The 25,919-nt window shown below is 50.0% G+C and overlaps 1 protein-coding gene across 3 annotated transcripts; it reads right to left on the minus strand.

Annotated features, from left to right (window-relative positions):
* Positions 1–25,621, minus strand: AXIN2 (axin 2). Of its 3 annotated transcripts, none has more exons than XM_075044242.1 (11): positions 25,569–25,621; positions 23,480–24,409; positions 17,374–17,514; positions 11,698–11,800; positions 9,649–9,789; positions 8,942–9,438; positions 8,617–8,796; positions 8,114–8,332; positions 7,406–7,501; positions 6,012–6,179; positions 1–1,829 (listed from the first exon to the last, which is right to left on the minus strand). In XM_075044242.1, the coding sequence occupies exons 2-11, from the start codon at positions 24,301–24,303 to the stop codon at positions 1,703–1,705; spliced, it is 2,496 nt and encodes an 831-aa protein (XP_074900343.1). In that variant the 5' UTR covers positions 24,304–24,409; positions 25,569–25,621; the 3' UTR covers positions 1–1,702. The 3 variants fall into 3 exon arrangements, with proteins under 3 accessions (XP_074900343.1, XP_074900341.1, XP_074900342.1); XM_075044240.1 differs by having other exon boundaries at positions 8,617–8,799; XM_075044241.1 differs by lacking the exon at positions 25,569–25,621 and adding an exon at positions 25,014–25,177 and having other exon boundaries at positions 8,617–8,799.
* Positions 25,622–25,919: the final 298 nt, after the last annotated feature.

Below are 25,919 nucleotides of genomic sequence, written 5' to 3' on the forward strand. Positions count from 1 at the left end.
TTAATTTGAAAAATATAAAATTTTAATAAAGGCTACATCTCTTAATTACAATAATTATTGTACCAAGTAATTTTTTTTTTAAATGAAACTCTTTATAATGCATAATTTACAGTATAAGTAGAACAAAATGCCATGGCAAAAGTCATGAGTACAGGACTTGTAATAAAAGGCATAAAGTATATTTATACATAAACCCCTTAAACAAACAAGGGAAAGCTTGAACCCTGAATATAGGGCGACGCATGGTCTCGTAACACCATGCAGGCACAGGTACTGTACTGATTAAAAACACTAGAGATAGTGTATTAATATTTTCACCATACATTTTCTACAATATATACAGACTTATACAAAGTAGCAATGGCAAACAGAATGCACAGATTAACTTAATCAACACAAAACCCAACTGTAGAAATGCAAGGTCTTTCTCGGGAAAGGGTCGCTCTGTCCCAACACCCACGCACACGCACACAAGAAGCTCTGCCAAGGGTTGCAGAGAGCCTTCGCCCACATCTCCCACGGGCTCACATGGGTGTTGTGAAGGTAAGGCAAAAAAAAAACAAACAAAAAAAACCAAACCAAAAACCACCACACAACGAATCACGCGCTCCACACCAATCTGAAAATATGCCCCAGCGTAGTTACACATCGTTGAAATACAAGTTGTGCTAACATTGAAGTAGAATGGCTAAAAAAATTAGCTAGCTATGTGGAATACATACGGGTTTTTGTAACCTGGCTTTTGCAGCGTGTCCTTTTGGTGTGCTAAGTATGGAAACGGGGACTGGATGGCTGCTTCTACAGCTCTCCCAGGCTCAGGGATTTGCTCTACTTTGCCTCGACCGAGAGGGGCACTGGCCACCACATGGTACCCTCACCACTGACAGCAGCAAAGCAAAAACCTCACACCGCAGAAATCCATGGACAAAATAACAAGTTGCTGTTCTTATATTGCATCTAACATATTTAACGCTTAAGACCTTTATTTCAAATTAGAGCAGCATAGATTAAAATGCACCGGTCTCTAGATGAATGGTAGGACAGTATTTTTATTTCGGCTTTTATTATTATTTCTTTAGAAAAGTTTTATCTTCACTCGGAGAAATATGGGGCATGTCACTCCTTCCCTCCTCCCCCTTAAAAAAAAAATAATCACAAATGCGCTCATAGCCAAACTCCTAAATTTTAGATAGTGGGAATGATATAAAAAAATAAAATAATACTTCCTCCCAACACCCCACTTCCCAGCCCCTCTCTTCTCCATTGTTAAAGCAGCATATCCAAAAACTGGACTTAAGGGAAAACAGACTGTTCAATAAATATCAATAAGGATTACTGTTAAGGTAAGCTATACACAGTTTCTCTTAGTCCATACATTTCAGATCCCCAGGAAATCATATATTATGTATGGAAGTCTCTCAAACACGGTCTGCATCTCCAATAGCCAACAGTGGTCATGTTTTTAATAAATAGTTCAGGGGTTTTATCATCTCAGTACCCAACTCATGAATAATAAATGCCATTTTTTTTCCTCTAAGGCTAATTCAGCAAAGTCTTCATAGACTTCACTTTTTTTCTTCATTGGTTCAAAACTTTCCTTCAGAGTTTGTTTTTTTTTTTTTTTTTACTTTCCTTGTCATCACTACTGTTGTGTGTCCAAAGACTTTTCTAGCTTAACTTTTCTTAAGAAACACAGATGCCATCAATCGATCCTTTCTACTTTCCCAAGAATCCTTCCTTCGTACATCGGCAGGATGGTTTCGTCTTCCCAAATCTCTTCAAACACCGCACCGCAGTCAAACTCGTCGCTTGCTTTTTTGAAGTAGTATCTGTGGTAAGGAGAATTAAAACACAGTTAAAAATCAAAAGGTAAAGCAAAGGATGCTTTGGCAGTTCTTTTAACCACAACATTTCCAATCTCCCTCCTAGGATGCTCCTCCAGCGCCCAGCATGGCCAGGAAAACCTCAGGGCTGCTCAGGTCCAGCAACACGAAAGCATCCCCAGGGCTGCAGGGACGGTGATGGGACAGAGGGAGCAGGGCTGTGCACGCTCCTCAGTGGTGACAACAGCTTCTACGGTGAGTAAATTATATGCGTTGGCAGCGGCTATCCTCAGCCATAAAGAAAATTAGAAAGATTTCTAGTCAAATATCTTATTTAAAAAATAAATAAATAGAATTTCAAAGCAAAGCATTCTTAAGGTTCCCCTCTCTCCCCACCTTCTTTCTTTCATGTGTTTTCTTGTTTCAAAGCTGAAGCCCAACATTAAAATTAGCAACTGTTATTAAAAGGAGAGGCTTTTTAGGCATACGGATGGATTAAAAGAAAACCATCCCAGCTTCCTGCAATGCAAAAAGCTGAAACTCTGCAGTACTCCTCCTGAAAAAAAAAAAACAACCAACCAACCCGGGAGCCTCACATTCGAAACAACCAAATGCCTAATTCACATATCCATTTTCAGTGACAGAAACTCCTGTATTTGTTTCCCGACGCTTCCTAGCAGTCGGGGCAGCCCTGGTCCAGCCTGCGGGACGTGACACGGGGAGGTCAAGTAGCAGTGTCCTGCATTCCTGCTCTTTTGCTCCGGGTCGTTAGATCATGAAGCCAACGCTCCCAGAGACAAAAAGCACCCCCACCCCTCCTGTGTCAAACAGTAAGGACCCCTCTATTATCCTGAATTAGACCGTTCAGCTTCTTGATTAAAGGTTCCTTTTATCCCGTTTGGAGCTTTCTTCCTTCTAAGGCTGCTTAATTGCATATGCACAAATGAAGGGCTTCCATTCAGAGGGGTAGCATTTAGGGAGCCTGTCCGTCTGCCGCCGCACACCTCCTCGGACATGCCTGCTCCCTTGGAAAAGTGCTTTGCCATCTGATCGCCAGGGATGGCAAGACCTTCATCAGATGGATTACAAAGAAAAATATAAAAAAATTAACCCCTCCCACACCCCTCCCCTGTCGTTTCCAGACAACTGGGGTTGGCAGATGTTTGTTGGGGGAAAGGGGTTTGCAGTTGTTATTTTTTTTAGGATGGGAAAGGAGATCAAATTAAGCTCAGTTTTACTATTAAAACTGAAAGAGCCACGGCAGGGCCTTAGAATTTGTTTGGGTTTTTTTTTTAGTGACTGTTCTATTACACATTTTTAAAATACTCTGTAACAACAGCCTGCAAATCTATTTATTTTTAGGGTACACTAAAATTATTTTGGTAGGGGGATAAAAGCTGGCTTTTTAGTCAAAGAGCTGCAACCAGCTCCATTTAGTCAAGGTATGGTTAGGATTTATTTTTGTAAAGTCAGTCCAAGCTGAATTGACACATGTTGCTTCTTTAATGGCTCAGCAAGGAAAAACATCTTATTTAAGTCCTTCAGAGCCTGCACTCATTGAAGTCAATGGCCCAACTCCCACCAACTTTCATGCTGCAGGTCAAGGCCACAATTCCCCAGGCCAGCAGCCTTGAAACAAAACCAAAAAAACCCAAGGAAAGTTTGAATGAATTACAAAGAACTTTCTCTTCCCTTTCCCCTTCTCCGCCCCTCTCCAGATAACAGCCGCTCTTCCCAATAACTTCCTCCACAAGCCCAAGCGCTGGCTGTGTTTACAAAATTTTTATTTGAGAAAACACGCTATGACCTTTTACATAATTACAACCTTATTTCACAGAGAAAAGGGGAAAAAAAAGAAGAAAAAGAGGAGGCAAAGCAAAAAAAAAAATCCTCCCCCACAACATCTTCAAACAAGTCACTCCGCTCTTATTTGCTCAGAAATGGGCTTTCCATTGAAACATATTTTATGTGGCAAGCTTTGCTCTTTTTTTTTAATTTTTTTTTTTTAATTTTTTGGGACATCTGGCACCAATCGAGGCGGCCAGGCCTGGCGTTACAGCTCTGTTTTGAACCGCTGCCATCTTCAGATTACCCGACACCACCCAGTTTTTTTGTGCATGTATGTTTGTTTTTTGTTAACGCCATCAGTATTAAATCACTGCTTAATTCCTCCTTTTTGGGGGGGGGGGGGGGGAAGGAAAGCAAAGCAGCGATTTCCCGGCGGCTGCCCCACGGCAGGGCCGGCCATGCAGCTCTGGCATCACGGGAGCCTGAGGTACCCGCCTCGCAAACTGATCCAATCAATAAAGAATTTGGAGAGCGGAGCATTTCTGCATGTCTTTGTGCATTAAATGAAAGGCAACGGCTTCAAAGACATGCTTATTAAATGTGCCTTAAAAAGAAATCAATGCCAGATGTGACCAAAGCAGCCTAGTTAGTGCCTCCCCGTAACACACACGCTACTCCGGGCACTGCGGACCTCTTCCCTGAAGGTCACCCGCAGTTTCACTCAAAGTCCAGCCAAAAGTCAAAGCTTAGATCAAAATGATTCCCTGGAGGTACACACATTTGTGTAATTAGTTTCACCTTGTGTCTGTGCAAGATAAAATACTGGGCACGTACCCAAGTTCCTTTTATAAATTTCTGTATTGTCTTTACCCAGGTGTAAAGGGGTGAGATCTAAGCAAAACGTTGTTTCATCCTTGTCACTCACTTAAAAACATTTTCTAAAGTAATTACAGTCTGACAAGGCACAAATAATTGCACCTGGAGGGGCTTTTGGGCCACAGAGGTTTTAGTAGCCTATTCCTGCACTCGGGCATCACACAAAAAATGTCACAGAAAACAAACATAAAAAAGGATTTTTTTTTGGCAGGGTGGGGGGGGGAACGACTACACAGCCACTGGAGCAGTGGCACACCAGTGGTGAGGCCAGGGAAACTGGTCTGCAAGGAGGGCATGAGGTTGCAGCGGCTGGCAGAGGAGCACAGCGGGCCAGGGCTGGAAAATGGCACAACGGTGCAAGAAGCCCAGGAACCTCTCCTGGAGGTTGTCCAGGTTGGGTGTACTTGCAGGTTGCTGCCATCTGATGGCAGCTGGGCGGGCTGCAAAGATGGTTTGGGGGAAAGATTGGCATTATTTCAGCCCCACTGTGCAACAGCCACAGACAGACCCAGCTCGGTATCCCCCAGGCTCAGAGCACCCTTGGGTGACCTACTTCTGATATGCACAGGTGGACTTTCCAAAGCTGGAGACAGGCTGGTGATGGAACACCAGCTGGAAAGTCCTTGTACCAAACCCAGATGACCATTTGGAGGTTATATCAGATGCTGACTGTTACAGGACAGGCCTTCTGGCTCTTTGAAGCCCCACCAAATTCAACGCAAATTCAAAACTTAAAGCTGGAACGGCCCTCTCCTGCTCACCCCGCAGAAGTGGCCAACGGATGGTCCCACTAGTGCCCAGATCCACTGGGAAAGTACAGCAAAAACAGCTAACATGAAGCTACTGCCATGGGAACTAGAAGAGCAGAGGAAGAAGCAAACTGGTTGAACTGGGAGCTGGGCTCTGGAAACCAGACAGGCAGGGTTTGTTGGTGTTTCTGAGGAGGAACTCTGTATCGCTGATGGAGCTTTCCCTGCAGGGCAGAGGTTTTTTCCCTAATGAAAAGTGAGCTCTCTGCATCTCAGCTACATGTCCACTTAGATACAACATCCAAACCTTTCACTGACCCCATTTACGGCCACACCATTGGGAAAAAAAAAAAAATTAAAAATGAAAAAATTAAATGAGTAGGCAAAGCGGGAGGCCAGCACCAAGATGAATGCTGACCCCAGTTTGGAAACCAAACCCCACCGCACCATGCCTTCACCACAAGGCCATCCTAGCTTTTGCTCATATTCAAGCTTTTTGGAGAAGGGTTGGAGCATGACGCCTGCATCCTGATGCAATCGGGGGAGGAGGCTGGGGAGGGAGATGGAGACGAGGTGGGCCCCCCCAACCAAGCTGCAAGCTCAGGGCCTCTTTCTCCATCCCCAAGTTGCTCTTGGTTTGAGCGAGAAGAAAGTAAGATCTACAGCCTCTGAGAAGCAAGGTAAACGTGTCATTGCGGGTAGACCTGCCAAATATCTGCCGATTCTTTTGACCTATTAAAACATACTAAAGAACAAACATATCACAGGTTCTTACCTGTAATTTCCCTTTTTGCTCAGCTGCTCTTTAAAGTGCCCAAGTGTCAGGCTCTGGGCCTTTAACATCCTCCGGTAGGGAATTTCTTCTCCGCAAAAAAAATAAGTGACAACCAACTCACTTGACTGAGAGGTGTGAACAACTGGCAGTTTCTTTGGCTCTTTGTGACTGAAAAACAGAAAACACACAAAACCCCCTCTATTTTTCCATTTGAGAACAGGCCGTTTCACCGCACTCAATCCAGCAGTGCTTCTGCCACACGTAATGCTGGTCAGAAATACGCTGGGTGTGACCTGAAAAGTCAGATATTCCTGTACTTGCCCTGAATTTGTCATGGTGCGTTCGCACAGCCCTTTGCCGGGCTCCCACAACAGCTCCTGCTCGCTGTGATGGTGGGAATCGCGGCATCGCAAAGCGGCCAGCCCCAGGCAGCAGAGACCTCGTACCATTTTATGGATGGGAGAACCGAGGGATGGAGGTTAGATGCTTGCTGGAAGCATGAGAGCAGGACTGTGGGCCAGGTGAGTGTGCATAGAGCTCACCATGGGCTACCAACCTCTACCTAGCGAGCCCCAACATTGTACACCTCTGATTTTAAAAGGCTCGTTTCATCTGCCTTCACATGAAGCATCTGCCAAGCCTTCTTCTCATGCACAAAACCACCTGCAACCACCAACAGCTAACAAAGCAAAACCACCGCCAGATTATTCACCTGAAGTACACAGGTAATCTTATTTTTCCCGGTGAGGATAAAATTAACTGGATCTTGTCATTTGCACTAAGAAACCCTTCTTAAAGAATAATTAAAACAATATTACCCAGCAAAATGGCAACGCTCTAGTGAATACCATGCAGCCAAATCTACAACTGCTTCTGAGGCAATGTACACTTGGCATGTCAAAAGGTCACAAAGTGTTAGTCCGCAGTAATTTAGTCTTCCTAATTTGTTCTAAGTCTTTGTAGAGTGGCTTCAGAAAAAAAGCTGCTAGCAAAGACAGCTGGTGGACTTAAGGTCAACCAATTAAAAATGAAAGGCTCTAGTCAGGTGGCTCAGTCTGGACTTCAAACATTACTCATTGCTTAAGATGAAGAGGGTAAGAAAGAAAACTTTAATTATTTAGGCCATTTTAGACCTCTCTGTAGCAGATTTCTTGTTAAAAGAACCATCCTGTAATTAGACTAATCCAATCTTTGTCCACTTTACAGGAATGCAAGTTAAAAAGAGCCAGAGACAAGATTTGAAAATGTTTTGTTCTTTCTTTAAGAAGAATGTTTGAAAGACGAAATTTCAGATATAAGAATTTCCTCTCTTTTCAAAGCGGAATCCATTTAATGAAAATATAATTATTATATACATATATTTCCCAATCCTTTTCTGTGTGTGCAATACTCACTCTTCTGTCGTTAGACTTGCATTGCAGAAAGGGGTGTTTCCCCCCTGAATGGCAGCGGAGTGGTTTCGATCCCTCTGCTGATTTGAGGTTGAACATCTGAAGTGGAGAGGGGGAGGGCAAGTGGGGAAGAAGGGGGAAAAAAAAAAAAAAAAAAGAAAAAAAAAAAACTTTTTAAAAAAATTGTTGAAATACAGTCTTCCTAATTGAAGTCTCCTGTGGGTCATTAAGTTCGCTCTTTGTATCAACCCTCACATGTTGTAAACAATCAAAGGAAGAATTAAAAATGCTGTGGGCTAATTTATCCTTCCATACCCAAATGAACGATAACCAGTCCAATTCTCCACTTGGTATGTAGCTGGAGTCCGTCCCAGAGGAAAAATGGGCAAATTACAGCCATCAAAAGAGTGGAAGTAATAGTCTAGGACTCAAACTATTTGCGCCGGGGTAGGGTGGGGTCGGAATAAGGAGGCTCATCCTTGGGGCTCGGCCAAGCCGTGCTGTCACGCGTCCCCACGGATCGGCCCCCACAGCTGCCCCTCTCCCTCGACGGGGAGGACGCCGTCGGCGTCAACCCACCGCCTTGCCCTCCGTCAACCCAAGCGTTGGCTGAAGACGAGCACGACCGGCACCCAGCAAACCTCTCCGACCCCCCGCCGTTCCCCCAAACCCCACCGCGGGACCCTCACCATCCCTCCCGCGGCTCTTTACCGTTGCTTCTGCGGCTTGGAGACCTCGGCGAGCCGGCGACACGCTTCTTCCAGCTGCGCCAGGGTGTTGGGTGGGGTGAGGGGGGGCATGGCGGGGTCCTGGACGAAGGGGTGGGCGGGCTGCACCCCACGCGGGTGGCTGCCCGTCCCCCACGGGTGGTGGCGGCCGGGGGCCCCCTTGGCGAAGTCGGAGCTGTAGGCCTTCTTTGTGCTTTGTGTGCTTGGGGAGGGGAAGAAGTCGGGTTAGAAAAGCTGGAAAATATGACTTTAATAGCAGCTCCTATTCTGCTCGCTCCCTCTCAAAAGTCTGTCATAACATGAAAGGAGGTTTATTGCCAAAAACATGACATTTTTGTGGTTTTTCTGGTTCTGCGGAACAGCTTTTATATTAAACCGGAGGAGCAAAGAGTCTCATTTGTTTTTAGCGATTGTAAAAATAGACAGCCCATGTAATATATAAATATTTACCGGGAGCGATATTGCTGTAGACAGCTGCATATTTACCTATGGGGCTTGTGCTTATTTTGCCTCTCGCTCTCCAGCATCCACTGCCAGACGTTCTGCGCCCGGTCCGCCTCGCCCCCCGGTAGCTGCACCCCACCGGGGCCGGGCAGCCCCCCGTCCCCGGCCGGCAGGGCGATGCTCTCCGCTCCTCTGCCCAGCCTCTTCGGCAGCGTCCCCGTCCTGCTGATGGCGAGAAGAGGACACGAGCCCACCGTCAGCCCCCTGCGCTGCCCCGGGGCTGTCCCAGTCAAGCCCCATCGCAGGGGGGGGGACGATGGGTGATGGTTTGGGGTGGGTGCAACGGAGCGAGATGCTCGTGACTTACCCAAAGGGTTCGAGGGGAGGGAGAGGGGGGTCCGTGCTTTTCGTGTGGCCCTTGCACTTGGGGTAGCAGTAGTAGTCGCTGCCCGCCGGGCAGCAGCACTGGACCCGCTGAGCCGCCTCCGCTTCGATCTGCTCCTTCGTCTTGGGCACGGTGTGGTGGTGGATGTAGTGGTGGTGGACGTGCTTGGTGGTCTGCTTGGTGACGAATCCCTTACCCACCAGGGCGCAGGAGGCCGGCGAGGCCGCGCCGGGCTGCAGCTTGCCCATCGGCAGGCGGTCGGGGGAGCGGGCGCGGGGGCTGTGTCGGCCCATGCCGGGCGACTGGCAGCCGGGGGTCTTCAGCACGCGAGAGAGATGCTCGTCCAGGATGGCCTGGGGGTCCTCCTCGTAGCTGCCGGAGGGCAGGAGCGAGAGCGGGTGCTGGGGATGCTGGGGGTTCGCCATCTCCCGACTGCTCTGCAGGCTGGCGGGGAGCTCCGAGCCCTCCTTCTCCTCGTCCTGCCGGCCAAGCGATGGCGAGGAATAAATGCAAGAGGACGAGGAGCCGGCGAGGCGCGCGCCGGGATGTCCGCCCCGCGGGCTCGTGAACCGCAGCGCGATCGGAACGCGTTCCTCCCCGTGAGCAGGATTCGGCCCCCTCCTCACCCCCCCCGACCTGGGCGGCAAGCAGCGAGCTCTGCCCGGCCCCGGGAGGGTTAATCCTCCTACCTCCTTGATTTGCTGCAGCCTCTCCTCCAGACTGTCCATGGTTTCCTGCTCCTGCTTCAGCTTCTCCAGCCGGGAAATGAGCTCCGCGGCGAAGGCAGCCGGCTCCACGGGGGTCATCTCCTTGGGAAGACGGTGGGTCCTCTACAAGGAGCGGGGACAGAAGGCACAAGGCATGTTTAGCGGGCGGTGCGGGACACGGGCGCTTAGCCGGAGCGGCATCGCCGGGCCCGCTACGCTTGTTGTGTCTCCATGTTTGGATGAAAAGACGACCGCAACTAGGCATGGTCTGCTCTGGATTTTTATGAGCTAGTGCTGTGGCCTCATGGAGTGACATCCTCCCCACCAGCGTTTGCCTTCGGCAGGAGCAGTTGGTCGCACTCTGAGGAACCCCGCTTGTTCTCTCTGTAGTACAACCAGCCCATCAGTAGCTACTCTGAAGTAGAAAATCTTCAAAGACTGTTGTCAAACATCAAAAAAAAAAAAAAAAAAAAAAAAACCTCTGAGGTGGGAGGGAGAGACTTTAACTCAAGGAATAAAGTGAGTATAAACAGAAAGGAGTTGGAAATTAAAAAAAATAAGATGGGGGAGAAAAAGGGAAAGGAGAAAAAAAAGAAAAAAAAAAAAAAAAAAAAAGAAGTCAAACGGTTGCAGATCAGAGAAGTGCTGGTAATTTATTTCCTGGCTACACACTGGGCACCTTTGAGGTAGTGTTGTCTCAACAGTGTCCTAGATCTCTTCCCCCCCCCCCCATCTCTTTGTACAGAAAATGAAGAAAGCTGCTGCAGGCTAGCAGTGCTACACTGCTGAGCTTGGCTGCCTCAAGCAGATCTATCAAGGGAAAAAGGGAACATCTCCAAATCAAGTGCAGAATATAAAAAGGCAAAACGCGAATTTCTGCCAAAAGAAGCAAACATGGCAGGAAAAGGGGAGGGAAAAAAAAAAAAAAGAGGAAAAAGAAACCACCCACCCGACTGTGCCCTCCCTCCTGCCACCCCCACGCACCCCACTCCTTGCCCCTACTCTCCCTCCCTTTTTTTTTTTTTTTTTTTTTTTTCCCCCCTGAAAGCAGAAAGCTGAACTGCCAACTCTTTCACATACTACCCACCAGATGAGGTGGGGCCTCTCTCCGGCAACCACTTAGCTCCAGAAATGATGTGAGGGTAGAAAAAGGCCACTCTGCTGGAAATTGTCACTCTTACACAAGCTGGCTCTATTCAGTCCCTGATCAAAGCACTGCCTTACAGAGAAAGTCGATTTGCACGCCCTGGGACAAAATAATCTAATTTACAAGCTCAGGCTATAGAACTTTCTTTAGGGAGGAAGGGGAAAAAAAAAAAATACCAAAAAGAAAAACCGCATAAACCACCCCCCCCCCTTCCACCAGAAATATCATCTATGATTTCTCGCTGCTTAAGACAGCAGAAAGAGGAATTTTAGCATATTAATCTCAAGACAAGATAAGTTTATACTTGTCTGTGTAAACAGTTTATTCACTGCAGGAATCGGGACTCTGCAAGTCAACTGAATTAGCAAGTCAGCGAGTTGTTAATTTTTGAGAGCGCAGCAACGCCGCGAATCGGATCCCCTCAAAGCAAGGCACGTATCTGCTGCAAATGTCTCTCTTTTGGGAGATCCTGCTTCCCGCCGGCTTACAGATGGTTTGCTTCCGAAGGCCGCTGGCGATGCGCGAGGCCAAGCCCTGGCGAAGGTGTCAGGGCGGTGGCCGGAGCCAAGGCTCTCACTTAGACCCAACCGGGGCATCTCTGCTTGGATTTAGACCAGGAGGGCAAATTCAGTGCCATTAAAAAGCCCTAATTAACACCTGGTTTTCAGGGAAGGACCAAAACGTGACCGTACACAAGCAGGTTTTTGGGGAGGATGCTGAGAGCGCGTGGCTCCGGCCCAACACCAAGCAGCAACTCTTCTCTGGCATCACGTAGGGATGGAAACATTCACCTCCCCTGCTCCCTTCCCTCCACGCGTGCCCGTTCCCAATCCCACTGCTTCCCACGGCCAACCCGGCCCCTGCCAGCTCCCACCTGAACTTACCGGAAAATGAGGTAGAGAAACTTGACCGTTGGCCTTGACGCTCCGATGCATTTCCCGCTGGAGCTGCTTCTTGCTCCCAATTCTGTACGGCGGGATCCCATCTCTGCACATGGAAGAGAGGTCACCGTCAGTCGGGGCTCTCCCCGTGCTCTCACCAAGACGCTTCTCCACCATCACCTCTGAAACCACCCAGGGCCATGTTCCCAGAGGCGCTGAGCCCTCTAGACGTCACCTGAAGCCTCAAACATCTGGGGGCTTGGGAAATGCCTGTGTCACCATCTACGTGGAGGTGCAGTAATTAAGCAAAAGCTGAAAAGCGAGCTGAAGGCAACTCCGTATGGAAACACGCTGAAAGACCCCATCCTCTTCACTTCTGAGGCACCTTACAGAAAGGCCCTTCGAATGCTAGGTTTCTGCTTCTGCCCTTTGTTGTTGTTGCTTTTTCAGCACCGAATTACGCTCTCTACGACTACAGGTCTCCTCAAGGTCTGAAACACCCCATGGACCGTTGGCGCAGTGGAAGCAAGAAGGAAGAGGCTGAAGATGGATGGCCACCAGAAGGCTGCTCCCCATCTCTAGCCCTACTTAAGATCCGAGATGTTTCTCCTGCCCCGAGGGTGGCCGGTACAGGCAGGCCACCGCGAGGCATGAGCAAAGCCGGGCCGTACCCTCCGGGCGCGACGTTGCTCCCCTTGGCCACGCCAGCCTACGGCCAAGAAGCCATGAGCAGAGACCAGGCGAGGAGCGCCGGCGGGAACGGCCCCCTGCACAGCCCGCTTGAGGCAACGTAGGGTTTTTTCATCCGGCCACACAAAAAATTACCTCAGTTAGGATTAAAGGGCCTTCTACAGACAGTGGGGACAGCCGGAAAGAGCATGCCTGGAGATCCTGAATGTCTAATTCCGCCCCTTCCCTCAGACTGGCTGAATAACCTTGATCTCCGGTCCCGTCCCTTTCATCCACCTGCCCCCACACCTGACTCATCTCCTGAGCGGAGAAAATAGCTCCTGCCCAAGGAGGAGCGGCGGCAGCCGAGCAGACGGCGGTCGGCCCCACGCTGCTGCCGGAGAAGCCAACGCGGCACGGCATCCTTGCGTGCCACCTCCTGTGGCCACGGTGGTGGTGGACGCACATCAACGTGTTTTGGACACGTGGCCAGAGATGAGGCATGAGGGAACACCTTCCCGGAGACGCCAAGTCCCTTCCCTTGAGGAGGGTGATTAGACGCCATCGCTCCACGCTCAAGGTTTGAAGCATGCTATCGCACGGCCTTTGTGAAGATCTTGGCCAAAGCGTTCAGTTGCCATTAAACTGTCCTAATGAGCAAGATTAGGCTGCAAAGCCTGGAGTGAAAGATTGGAACAATTTCACCTTAATAAAATTGGAAAAATCTTTATTATAAACGAGAGCACGCTGGGACCGCAAAGGAAGTCCTTGATGCCACAAGATAAGCCTCCTCTAGACACGGTCCACGAACGCACGTTACATTACAAGTTGAAGGAACTAATTGTCCTAACGTCCCCCTTGTTCAACACAGGGCTCTGGAGCGCTTTCTGGGGAAGCGGCCCAGCACGCACCAGCCATCACAGCCGGCCACGGCCACCAACCCCAGCCGCCGGTGGCCACCGAGCACCTCTGCTCCACGAACCCATGTGGCAACAGGGCTTTGGGCACATGACATGGCTTAGCTTTGGGGGAGGATGAGGGAAAAGCAAATCCAAGGTGAAAACCAAATCATCTGTACCTTCAGAGAAGGATTTGTTCAGTGAGGCTTACTGAGATAAGGGTCTCTTAGGGAAAACCTTCAATATAGGGAATAACAAGTAAAATTGGCATTTTAAAGGTAAGTAAAAATGCCAGCCTGAGCACGTTACACGCATACATACATACGGGACTAATCCCGTTAACATATTCAATTAAAGAGGAGGTGTCCTCTGTAAATGGCAGTCCAAGAGGCCAGATGGGGAAGAGTGGGGAAGCAGCTGAAGGTCTGTGCATTCAACACAAGGTACCCAAGGACACGACCAAGCGACACCAGCGAGCCCCCCAGCCCTCCTGTGCTCCCCACCTCTCTCCAGGTCTGCAAGGCAGAGATGCCATCCCCAACCCCTCTGCTGCGGCCACCGAGCTGGGAGGACATCTCCTTGAGGGGTGTCCCCATGCTCCCAGCTCTGGGGGTCTGTCTCTGCCCAAGGGGATGGTCCTGGGACAGGCTACGGAGTGGGAGCGGGGACTCACGCCATGCCCAGGAAGGGTGGCTCGAAAAGGAGGAGGAAAAGCAACGCTGACCCAACAGCACAGCTCCTCACTTTATTTAAGACTTGCCCTCGTTCAGGTTGGTAGGAAAGCCGCTCTTTTCCCCTAAAATTCCTCTGATTGCACCACAGAGCCCCACATCAAACCTCCTGATCCCTGCTTCTACAGCCCTGCCTCGTCAGAAGAGTTTTACAACTTGTAACAGTGTGCAGAGTTAAAAAAAAGATTTAAAAAAAAAAAAAAGAAAAAGAGGTATTTCACTGGGATGGGAAGGCTGTGGAAGAGCTTGGGAAAGTCAGCCTGGGGACTGGGGAGGGACTTTCACAGCCACTTTGATGAGTGCTCGCCAAACCTAGGCCTTCCATATAAAACAGGGGGGAAATGGACAACGCCGGGGCTGAAGGGGCGACCAGCGGGTGATCCCCGACTGCAGGAGGGACAGACGGATGGAGAGGGAGCCAGGCTCAGTACAGCAAGAGATACGGGGGTGTGGGGGGACCCCTGATGCTGAAACAGACCCGCCGGCCGAGGAGAAAGTACCTTTGAAATGAAAAGGCTGAGCTTGGCCAAAGGTTTTGGGGCAGGAGAAGGGTTAACCCCAGCTCTCCAGGTGCCACCTCTCCCCTTGCTCCAGCAGCAAACATTTGCACTCACTTTCTTGGCTACTAAAAGCTGCGGGCTGAAGAGCTACAGAGTTTAGGCACTAAATAGTAGAGTTTAATTATAAACATTTCAGCTAACCAGGCTGGGGCTAAGCCAATCTGTTTCTGGGGGAAACACTAGTTTGAAGTCTTCTACCCAGTCAGCTGCCATTTAAGCTGAGCCAATTATCTTAGCCTTTTGACTCAGATGTGCCTGACCTAACCTGAATGTAGTTTTACTGCTGCTTTGAAATATCAGACTCATGCGCATATGCATTCACTCCCATCTTCATTTGGCAACGGCTCTGAAACAAGCCTCTGATCTTGCCAACATCAAAAGCCTGGTTTGTAAGATAAGGTAATATTTGAAGTTTGCTCAGCAGCATTCCCCTGTGTCCAAAGTAAATCCATAAATAAGATATAAGCAAATAAAAAAAAAATCCCCTATCCTCTCCCCCCCAATCAAGAAATGGAAATACAAATTTGCATGATGCTTTGTGGCTATTACGAAATATATATGGACAGACTGATCCCTAGCATCTATAATAAAATAAAAAAGGCAGATTGTGCATTATTTGGAGACCTCTCCTAATTCCAGCATAGTTCAGATTTAGATTTATTTAAAAAAAAAAAACAAAACACAAACCAACCTCACTTTACTGCTATGTCTGACAGACTTTTCCAGAACAAGTTTTTCCTCTTCAGTTGATACCAATATAAGCCAAAAGAACTAATTTGCATTCGCACTGACGAAACAGAATAAATCCAGGTCCTCTGTTAAAGGGGGGTAAAACCTCGCAGGCAGAAGAGCACCCGGGCTCAGCCTGTGAAAGCACGGCAGGTTTGTGCCCCAAACACGTTCACAGCATCTTCAGCAACCAGCAGAGCCAGGTGCCAGGAGAGGCTGCAAATCCCACATGTTTTACTGCAATCTTGGCAGCAGCCCTTCGCCTCTGCAAAGGAAGTTTTACATCAGCCTTAACTTTAAGCCCAGCCTCCCAAACTGCCAATTTACCTCTCCCACTTCCAAAACCATCCAACATCCCGGCGTGCCCGCCTGCTCCCGGCCCTGCGGACAGAGCGTGGCTCCGGGGATGCCCAGGGGACCGGCTCTGCAGCAGGAAATATTCCTCCAACCTCCGCCATCCCGCTCCCCTCCCCAGCCCTCCCCGCCGCCCCCCAACCTGGAGCTGCGGGCAGTTTAATCAGCCAAGCTTCCCCAAACTCTCACAGCCTGCGCGGGCTATTGTTATGGCAGGAAAAAACAGGCAGGCTCCTTTCACGCGCTGCTTTATGGGGAGCTCCTATTCACTTGTTCAAGCAAATTTCAAAGCGGGCTGCTGCCCTCTCATCCCCGCTAAGCTCCCCTGGACTAACAATGGGCTGAAAGCGATTCAGTTAAGCCTTTCATCCACCATGCACTTTATTTCTCACTCAGTGCTCTCATCTGTATAAGGCCCACAATTGGCATTGCTGTGAAGAGAGGGTATAATCCTAGCCCTGTGAATCCCAAGTGACCCTACACTGGTCCAGAAATGACTAACCCAATGAATGCTCTGTTGACACATGATCACATACAACCAGAGCCAGTAAGAAGAAATAAAGAAGTCACCCTATGATTCAGCTCTTTTATTTAATGCCAATATTGTTCAATAAGGGAATCTGGTGGGACAACAAACTATTTTTTTCCATAATATCAGTTCAAAACACACATGTGCATTAAAAAAAGCAAGCTTTTGTTTACCCATCAAGGATTTTTGGTAAATCCTGTTTTCCGTTGTGCATCGTCACGCACGTTGACTTTAAAAACCCAGCATGCAAACCTCTCCAAGGAGTACAGAGTAACCACTGGCCATGTCTGACAGAGACACTGGGGAAGCTTCACCTATGAGACGAAGACCGGGAATGCAGCACTCTGTTTACAGGGTGGGCTTTTCTAGAGCACTTGTACTTAAGTGAAGATCACGAAACACAAACAGTAACATCTGCCTTCTGCCCAGTTGAAAATGGTCCTTAGGAGGACTAAGTGAGTCTTACTGTCTCTTCCACCCCCAGACACAAAAGCACCATTTCTCTCCTGCTGGGGAAAGCAAACTGAGGAAGAACGGTCAAACAACTTGCTGCCAGTTGCACACTTCTCAGCAGAGCCAGGAGGAAAAGACAGATCCTGCAGTCCCTAGGCTTAGCCACGGCATCATCTCTCATCCCTACGCTCCTGAAACACCCAGACCTGATCCATGCAGCTCCATTCAAATGGCTCTTTGAAGACTGCCCCAGCCACACTAGATGAGCAGCTATTTGCCCCTTCAGGTCACTGGCCCTCTTAATGTACGTTCTGACATTAATGAGGAACCTTAATTACAGAAAGTACTTCCTACAGGAAGTAATCTCCTCCTCTTTGATGACTGATAACTAGTTAAGGAAGCCTGGCCTTAAGACAAAGGCTCAGGGAGATACGCTCCTTGGGTTAGTCAGGCAGCACCATTAGCATAGGGGAAAACATGTTTGCTCAGCTGCAGTTGCAAAACGGCAATAGAGGGATGCATTATTTTACTCCATCCGATACCTCCGGCGACTGCACGAAGAGCGAGGCTACCATGCCCTGCTACACCCCTCGGTTCGGGCACGCACCTCGGTTTCAGGAGCCCCCAGTCAACGGCGAGCAGAAGCTGGGTGATGACCCTGGAGCCATCACTCCCGTAAGCCCCAACGGTGCATCGGTGTAGCTGATTCACAGATGGCACATCCCCAAAGGACCCAGCCAACACAAGCTACTTACACGCTGCTGTCCGTCATTGACATGGAGTCGTCCGTCAGGGCATCACTAGATATTTCACTATCGTTGGCGCTGGTTGCTGGGGCAAAAACATAGCCAGAATTCACATGGTAGGGGTTAACGGGATCGTTCCTCTTGAAGGACCTAGGGACAAGCAAAACAGGAATCCAGTTACCAGCCAGTCTTGGGCTAGAGAAAAGCACACAAGTTTCACGGTAGCGTTTTCCTTACGGAAACCATGCACACTGGCTGCTCAACTCCTTTAGAAGCAACTAACCACCCATTGCTCAGACCAGCAGCAACCAGGACACACTCTGTCTAAACACACCCAAAGTCCAACTTTAAAGATGTTGCTTTCAACATTGGAAGCGCGCTTTAGAAAATCCTAGGAAGCACCTCTACATACTTTGATACCTTCAAACACTTGGTCCTTAAAGCTTGATGCTGCACTGCTGAGGTCAGCAGGAGTTTTGCTGTGGGCAGCAGCAGGCAAAAGATCAAGAAGTTCATAGCTCAAGTCCCACTGAAAGCCGTTGAGGCACCAGCTAATAAAGGCTTGAGTCTACTCTGAAGACAGGAGTTAGGGCCCCTTTGGGAATACAAGTTACGGTATCTGTGTTGCCTGAAACAAGAGAACTGCCTGGAACTCCTGGAGGAGGACCACCACGCGTCAGAGGAGGCATGGACAGGGCTCGAATTTGCTGTCTCAGGCTCGGCCTCCCAAAGACGGGTGCCATCTTCCTGGCATTACAAAAATGCCCGGTTTCTAGGAGAACCTACTACTTGTTCAACTTGTGGGTTTGTGCGTAGGGTTGGGTGACGAAGAGAAGGACGGGGGATGTGAGGACAGGAGCAGCAGGTTGTTATTAATGGGCGCGTAGGTTACCGACACCTTTGTCTCCACTCGGAGAAGCAAACCCAAAGCCCAGCCTGGATGTTTGAGTTGAGTACCCAAGAGCGGTCGCATGAAAAATTCATGGGCAGCGACAGGAGCTGTGACGGAGCGTGGCGGGGTCACCCCGGCAGGGTCACCGCACAGGGGGGACCTGGGCATCCCCCTGCCCGCTACCTCCCATTACTCCAACTTCCCAGCCAGGATCAATATACATCCCTTCGGCAGGCGATAAGGGGATTATGCAGGGAGGTTTGAAAGCCGCATGTTAAGGTGCACATTTTGTTCCTCTTCCAGGGAAAGATGGGGTTGTTAAGCTTCTGCCTTTGTATATCAAAGCAAAAGGCCTTGTCATCTGATAAGGACTGCTGATTTTAATAATTAGGGCCACTTACCCAGGACTTGGGGGCCTAAGGAATGTGCCAGCAGGCTCGGCAGGTTTTTTTTAATGGGCTTTCCACCTCCCTGCCCCCACGGGGGGTTGGAGGGGACCAGCTGGGTTTAAGTGAGCAGCAATGTCCTCTCCATCCCTCACAAACAACCAGGCACCCCGCGCATTCCTTCCTCCGCCAGCACCGAAGAAAACAGGAGCCTCCACAAAGGCTTAAGTTTAAAAAAGAAAAAGGGGAAAAGAAAAAGAAAAAGGAGAGGGAAGCATGGTGGGGAAGATAGGCCTCTCTGGTATGAGAGGCGCGGGGCTGGCTGCAGGCAGGTATTCAACCCAGCCGGGGCTGCATTCCTTTCCGAAGGAGGCCAAGGCATTTCTGATGGGGAGATCAAGATGTTAAAAAATATATATCTGGGAAGAAGGGGGGAAGAAAAAAAAAAAAAAAGAGATAGTGAGGAATGCCACAGGAAAGAAGTTAAATCTTCAAAGATAAATTAATTCCACATGTGGGTGAAAGCTAACTTATTCTACTACTACTACTACTACAAAAAAGTTCCTCTAAAAACCATGTAGCCTTCTACTCCGATTCAGGGGGATGTGCAGTCCAAGCAACCCCTCCTAGGTCCTTGGTGGGCTTTTGGGGCGGCTGTCTAAAGGATGTAGCTCTTACAACTATTTGATTTGAAACCAGCTCAGGTCCTGAGAGCACATCTGAGGACCACAAGGCTGAGGGGTGCAGGATGCTCCCCAGCACAGGACCACCGCCTTTTGCTGGGAGGTGTCTGTGTCATCCCCGGTTGCATCCAGGAGGGGTGATTTGGCACGTTCTTCCAGCAGACAGATTGCTGGAGAGGCTGGGGTGGAGGCGGAGGCAGCGGGTCCGTATGAATAGGGCACAGGGAGAGGAGGTGTGTCCAAACGCAGCCTTTGGAAAGATATAATTAGAGAAAGTGGCCAGAACTAACTCATCTTCCCATCGGTACTGGACTCCAGCAGCGATTCACCTCCCAACACTTCATGGGCAAAAAAAAAAAAAAAAAAAATCCCTAAAGCTGACATTTTTAAAGTAAGCCCCCACACTCCACCTCCACCACACCGCCCCACAGAAATCCCTACTTCCTTTAAGAAAACCAATGGGGGCTGTTTTGCTAGGTTTAATTTTTTTCTTTTTTTTTTTGACCACCTTACTACAGTAATTGCACCCAGATGCATCAAGTTGCCTGCGAGGGTTTTAAATTCCAGTGGAAAGCGGTGGTCTCCTGCCGCAGATGCTGCACACACAAACACACACCCCAGCTCCAAACTCAATATGCAAAGTGTTTTCAGCTGTCAGGTAGCAGTTGCTCTGGAGCTTCAAGGAGAATGTCTGATGTTTCTCAGCCTATTCTTATCTTGATGCGATGACACACAGCATGTAACTCTCTATATGCTATGTTAGGCAATGGGCATATCAGAGGTATTATGATGCCATGAAAATTTCAGGGGCTCTTGGCTGTATCCCCTGTTATGAGGGTGCAATTTCAGAGCGTGGGGGCTTTTTTTATTGTCAAACTCTGCTTCTTAGAAATAAAAACAGTCTGGCAGTTCAAACCACAGATTTCTACAGAGAGAGAAGAAAATCTACCAGGAGCATTTTGAGGCAAAATTGAATCTCATTATTTTCTTGGGACAAACGTCACTGGGCAATCATGGGTTCAAAAGCAAAAACAGAAAACAACACACATGCACAAACCTGAAAAACAAAGGTATATTTTAACAAAACTACGTTAATCACAGCTTCCATGCTCTAATTGTAGAACACCGCTTCAAGCATAGCTTTACAATGGCATCATTTACTTTGATAATTGAAGCCAAACTTGGTTCCAATAACTTCACACACAAGGAGCTCCACCGGCGGGTCCTTTCAAAGGCCAGGAAGCACTGGGAGCCGGCAGAAGGCCATCTGCAAACCCCAGCCTTCTCAAAGCATGGCCAGTCCCACTGATGTTAGAGCTTAATGGGAGGCAGATGAGTCCACCTTGGACCGAACAAAACCACGTTACACGGCAGCACTGCAAAGGAAGAAGCGCTCTCTGTGTACACAAAAGTCGTGCGTGATAAATTTAGAAGCGCATATAAATAATAGCTGGAATTCCTGGAGCATGGGGCCAGGTCCAGCACAGCGTGGGGAGGCCAGTTTTAACCAAACCACAACCTACAGGGGTGGGGAGTCGCTTTGAAGGACAAGAGGGAGGTTCTGCATTTAAAATATTCCCTGTATTAGGGCTCCAAATATACAACCAGCAGTTTGCATGCATGCGCCTGTTTTGCAGCCAGGTGCAAACCCTGTGTTTTCACTTGACTTCTCCTGTTCCTGTCCATCACTGATGCTGGGGCCAAACAAAGTCTTTCAACTTGTACGGTTTCTGCGGTCTCCCGTTTGCCATGGTTTTGGCCGTGACTCCGTGCCCTGGGATTTCCAGGTGAGCTCCCATCCAAATAGCTGGCTGGCCCAAAACTGCTCTGCTCCCACCATCAGGTGTGCTCAGCCCAGCGCTCCCGGCTTTCGCTGGTATAATCCCATTGAAACCCACCGAAGCGAATGGTAAGAGCCTGCACAGCGCTTCAAAACCATAACGCGCTAAGCAGAAATTCTTTAATTCCATCACACACACGAGGAGGGAGGTGTGGTTTGGCCACTCACCAGAAAAGACTTTGTGCAAGCTTCAGCTCCAATCCTAAACGCAATCCTAAATGCTGAGTGATGAGAGATAACCCATCCATATGCTCATCAGCTTCTCGCACATGCACGCACAAGTGGCTTCACAAATGGATAGCTCAGGGAGGAACTGAGAAGCATCTCAGCTTGACCTCCCTCTCTTTGCATTGAGATCTCTTGGCCCCATGGAGAGCAAAAGCTCCTGGAAATTCAACAGAAGGTGATCAAAGCAAAATGCACTACCTAATGTCCTAGGAGGGTAGATCTGACATGTGAGGAGCAAGCTGCATTAATCCCCAGACAAAAAAGAAAAGAAAGAAAGAAAGAAAAAAAAAAACAGCAAAGGAAAAAAACCCAGCACTAATCAGGCAAGCAGCCACCGTTCTGCGAGAGCTCTCCTGGACAAGGCACATGTGGGTTTTTAGCAGGGCCTGCAGCTCTGGTAGAACATTACAGCCAAGCCCTTCCAGCACTGAATACCAACAAAGGCTGGGAGATAAAAGCATCAAACATCCCCCTCCTGGAAAGCAAGCGAAGGGCAGCAGTTCAAACCAAGTTCTGGAGAACAGCAGATGCCCAGACGGCAACATTCAGGCACGAGATGAGGATCCCAAAACCCAAGTCCTCCACAGACCAGCTGCCAGCCAGTGCCCCCCCCCCGCCACCACCACCACACGCAGCCCCCCAGCAGGAGAGGTCCAGAGGCCGTGCCGGGACCAAGCGCATCCCTCCTGGTGGCTGCGCCCACAGCCATCACCCCTCTCCATCACCCCTCCGCTGGCAGGGAGGGCCTCCAGGAGAAGGAGAGGACCGAAGAGGTCTCTGGCTCAGCAGCACCGTCCCAGACAAGGGCACCCTCCCAGCTCCCGGCGGCTCAGCACCGGGAAGCCCCGGCACAGCTGGAAGCTCTCCGTAGGGCAGGAGAGGAGGGCGCGCTCCAGCAAAGCGTCCCCAGGAGAAGCCCGATGCCCTTTGATGTCCGTGAATCACAGACACCCTCTCAAAATTCCTGTAAATGAGATGTCAAACACTCACCGTACCAAACCCCAACCTCGCGGGCCAGCAGAGGAGAGCTCCCATCTGCCAGCAGAGCCCTCTCCTCTCAGCCCTGATTCAACAATCCACATTTATGGCAAGGGTGGGGAGAGGAAAGAATACATTTTCAGAGGATTATACAACTCATCATTTGCTCATCGGAGTCTCTCTTTCCCATCCCCCCCTTCCCCTGGAGATGGCTCTTACTTTCTTCACCCTCACACCGTCGTGCCACCACCGTTTCCAACAAAAGAGAAGGGTTCGGCAAGGCGGACGCACCCCGAGACAAGGGCACGAGAAGACCCCGCCACCACACACGGCTCCCCGCATCCCCCGGAGCTGCCACGAGACACGACCACGTCCTAACGAGTTTAACTTTGAGCACACAGCCAACAGGAGAGCACCAGAGATCTACTATTACTCTCTACCTGGAACGTCTCTATTACCTTAAGTACTCAATTTTAAGTATCCTCCTGTATGCATTGGCTCAAAGCCACCCTAAACGGCTTTGACACGATACCAACACCCAACGCAATGGGAGAGGCTGTACATCACACACGCGGAGTCAAAATAAAAGCAGATTTTGTGCAAGTTGCAGAGTTTGATGTAGCAAGCGCACACATTTCCTCCTGCATGACCGCACAATTGCTTCCCACATAACCAACGTAGTTAAAACACTGGTTGATGGTGGAGTTGGGGAACTAGTAGGTTGCATTATTCATGCGTCTATACGATCCACTCTACTACTGCTCTTAATAGGTTTGAAAGTCGAACCAATAATTAACGTATGTCCGGAGGACATAGTTGCTATGAAGTTTTTGATCTGCAACAGAACCGAAACAGCCAATAGGGCTTAAAAGCACAGTATCTCATTCTCCTCCGTACGGAGGGGGAAAAACCCCCAAACCCAGGCAACACCCCCTAAATTCCAGCACGTGGAGGTGCGGGGAAGCGCCCATGCCCCCAGCTCCACGGGAAGGCCGGCCTCCCCTCGACTCCCTGCTAGCTCCCCAGCACGCCACGCCACCAGCCTTCCGAAAAGCACTCTCGAGTCCTTCAAGTTAAAACAAAGCACCGTTTCCAGGGGTTCCCTTACCTGTAGCCGTTCTCGATCGTTTCCGTAGCTCGCACGTTCGCCGTAACCCTCAGCGTCTTGCTGGATAGCCCAACTACCGAAGGCAAGATTTTGTTTTTAAAGTCTGCACAGCTCCATTCCTCTTCTTCATTCAAGGTCGGGAGATAGCCACAGACAACTTTTAAGCTCCCCAGTCCATTGCTGTTCATGTAAGCAGGATTCTCTCCTCCACTCCTTACATATTCGAGGTATATATCAGAAGTTAAAAACATCTGGTAAGCATTTTCCTCCATCACGGTCTGAATCTCAGTCTGTGCCTGATCAAACATGATAGAATCTATCTGCTGCTTCTTGATGCTATCCCTTATGTAGGTCTTGGTAGCAGGCTTGAGCTGCTTGGAGACGATGCTGTTGTTCTCGATGTACCTTTTGTATATAGCTTTGGCTACTCTTAAAGTTTTGGTATCCTTAAGGTCCATCTGCCTGAAGCCATTGCAGGCAAACCAGAAGTCTAAGGTATCCACACATTTTTCCCTCTCCAGGAAGGTCCGAAAAAGATAGGCACCATCTTGATCTCCCAACAAGGAATGCAAGGATTTGGTCCATCTGGCCAGCGGGGAGTCTGGAGATGCGCTGCCTTCTGGCTCCCCGAGTCCGTTCTCATTCCTCCGCGGGGCAGGAGGCACCGGCATGGCCTTGAAGCTTTGGCTTTTGGGGAGAAACGAGCTGGCGAGTTGCGGGCATGGTGTTTCTCCTTCCTCCCCAGGGACAGGGGGTCGAGGGGCGTCTTCCCTGAAGCTGCTGCTGGGGTCTGGGAGGTGGGTGAGGACCACAGCGCTGCTCATGGTTCCGGAGCCCGATGGGGAGAGGGGCTCCCAGTTCCTCCAGGAGCTGCCTGTGCCTCTGCCTTCCTCTGCCTGGAGTCAGCAGGGGATCCTCTGAGCCTCCTCTCTGCAAAGGGAAAAAAAAAAAAAAAAAAAAAAAAAAAGGGGGTGGGGGGGAGAGAGAAAAAAGGAGTATTGATCTAATCAAAACCAGATCCTCCCAACATCAAAGACAAAAAGTAAACAGGCTTTTCAACTCTTCACATTCAAAAAAAAAAAAAAAAAAAAGAAAAAGAAAGGGAGACGGAGAGAGAGGGGAAAAAAAAAAAAAAAAGGCAGGGCAAGAGAGAGCCCGGCTCTATCGCCAGCCCGATCGCGACTATCAGATCCGCTCCGCTGAACTCCCGGCGCACTTTTAGCGGGGCCGGGCCGTGAGGGGGGGGGGGTTGGGGGTGGGGGCGAGCTGTGTCCCCCCCCCTCCACAGCTCACGGCAGCACAGGGCGTCCCTGCCCCGGCATCTGGTTTCCATTTCGCCCCCCCCAGCCCCTCTCTCCCCTCTCCCTCCTCCAGCAGCACCGCAGGGCTGGGGGGGGGCGGTGTGTGTCCCCCCCCCCCCGAGGCTCACCCCCTCGGGTAAAGGGCTTTTTGGGGCGCTTCTCTGCAAGATGCTGGAGCAAGTGACCCCCTCCCCCCCAAAAAAATTAAATATCGGGGGGGGGGTTGGCTGTACCTGGGTGAAGTGGGGCATCCCGGGCCCGCTGGGGGGGTGGAGGGAGGTGTGTGTTCCCCCCCGGAGCCGGGGATCATCAAACCCAGCGTTGGAAAGAGGAAAATAAATCGAAAGGAGCACCCGAGGGGGGGTGAGGGGGGGTCGGGGAGGGGGGTAGCCCCCGGGTGGCGCCGAGCCGGCTTCCCGGAGCTGGAGCGGCGTGCAAAATCATCATCATCATCATCATCATCATCATCAAAACCTGCTCCAGAAATGGCGACGGGCTGGGAGGAGAGAGGTCGGAGCTTGGGGGGGGGGGGAGGAAGAGGAGGGGAAGGGGGGGGGAAAGTCCGGAGCTACTTGGATCCTCCGAGCCCTGTGCAACAGCCGACCCCCGCGGAGGTCCCGCGCAGAGCGGGCACACCAGGATTTAAAAAAAAAAAAAAAAAAAAAAAAAATCTTAAAAAAAAATTAAAAAAATTGTTTAAAGAGGTTAAAAATCCGTATTTTTAAGGGGGAAAAAAAAAAAAAAAGCCGCCGGCAGCGCGGCCCGCTGCCCCCGAAGTTCCCACTCACCGCGGAGCCGGAGCTCGCTGCGCGCCCGCGGCCCCGCCGCTCTCCGCCGCCGGCAGCGCGCAGGCTGGCCCCGCTCCCCCCGCTGTCCTTCCTCCTCCTCCTCCTCCTCCTCCTCCTCCTCCTCCTCCTCTCCTCCCCGGCGGTGCAACCGCATCGGAGAGCATCGGGAAAGGAGGGAAGGGGGGGGGGGGGGGGGGGGCTGCGAGGGAAGGAGCCCACTGCGATCCGCGCCTCCCTCCTCTCCCTCCCCTGGTTATTTATTTTATTTATTTTAAATACAAAAGCGCTGGGCCCTCCTCCCGCCTCCCTCCTCCTCCTCCTCCTCCTCCCTCCCGTCCCCCCGCCCCTCCC

The sequence above is a fragment of the Buteo buteo genome, chromosome 13, assembly GCF_964188355.1.
Source record: "Buteo buteo chromosome 13, bButBut1.hap1.1, whole genome shotgun sequence".
In the NCBI taxonomy this organism is placed as follows: Eukaryota; Metazoa; Chordata; class Aves; order Accipitriformes; family Accipitridae; genus Buteo; species Buteo buteo.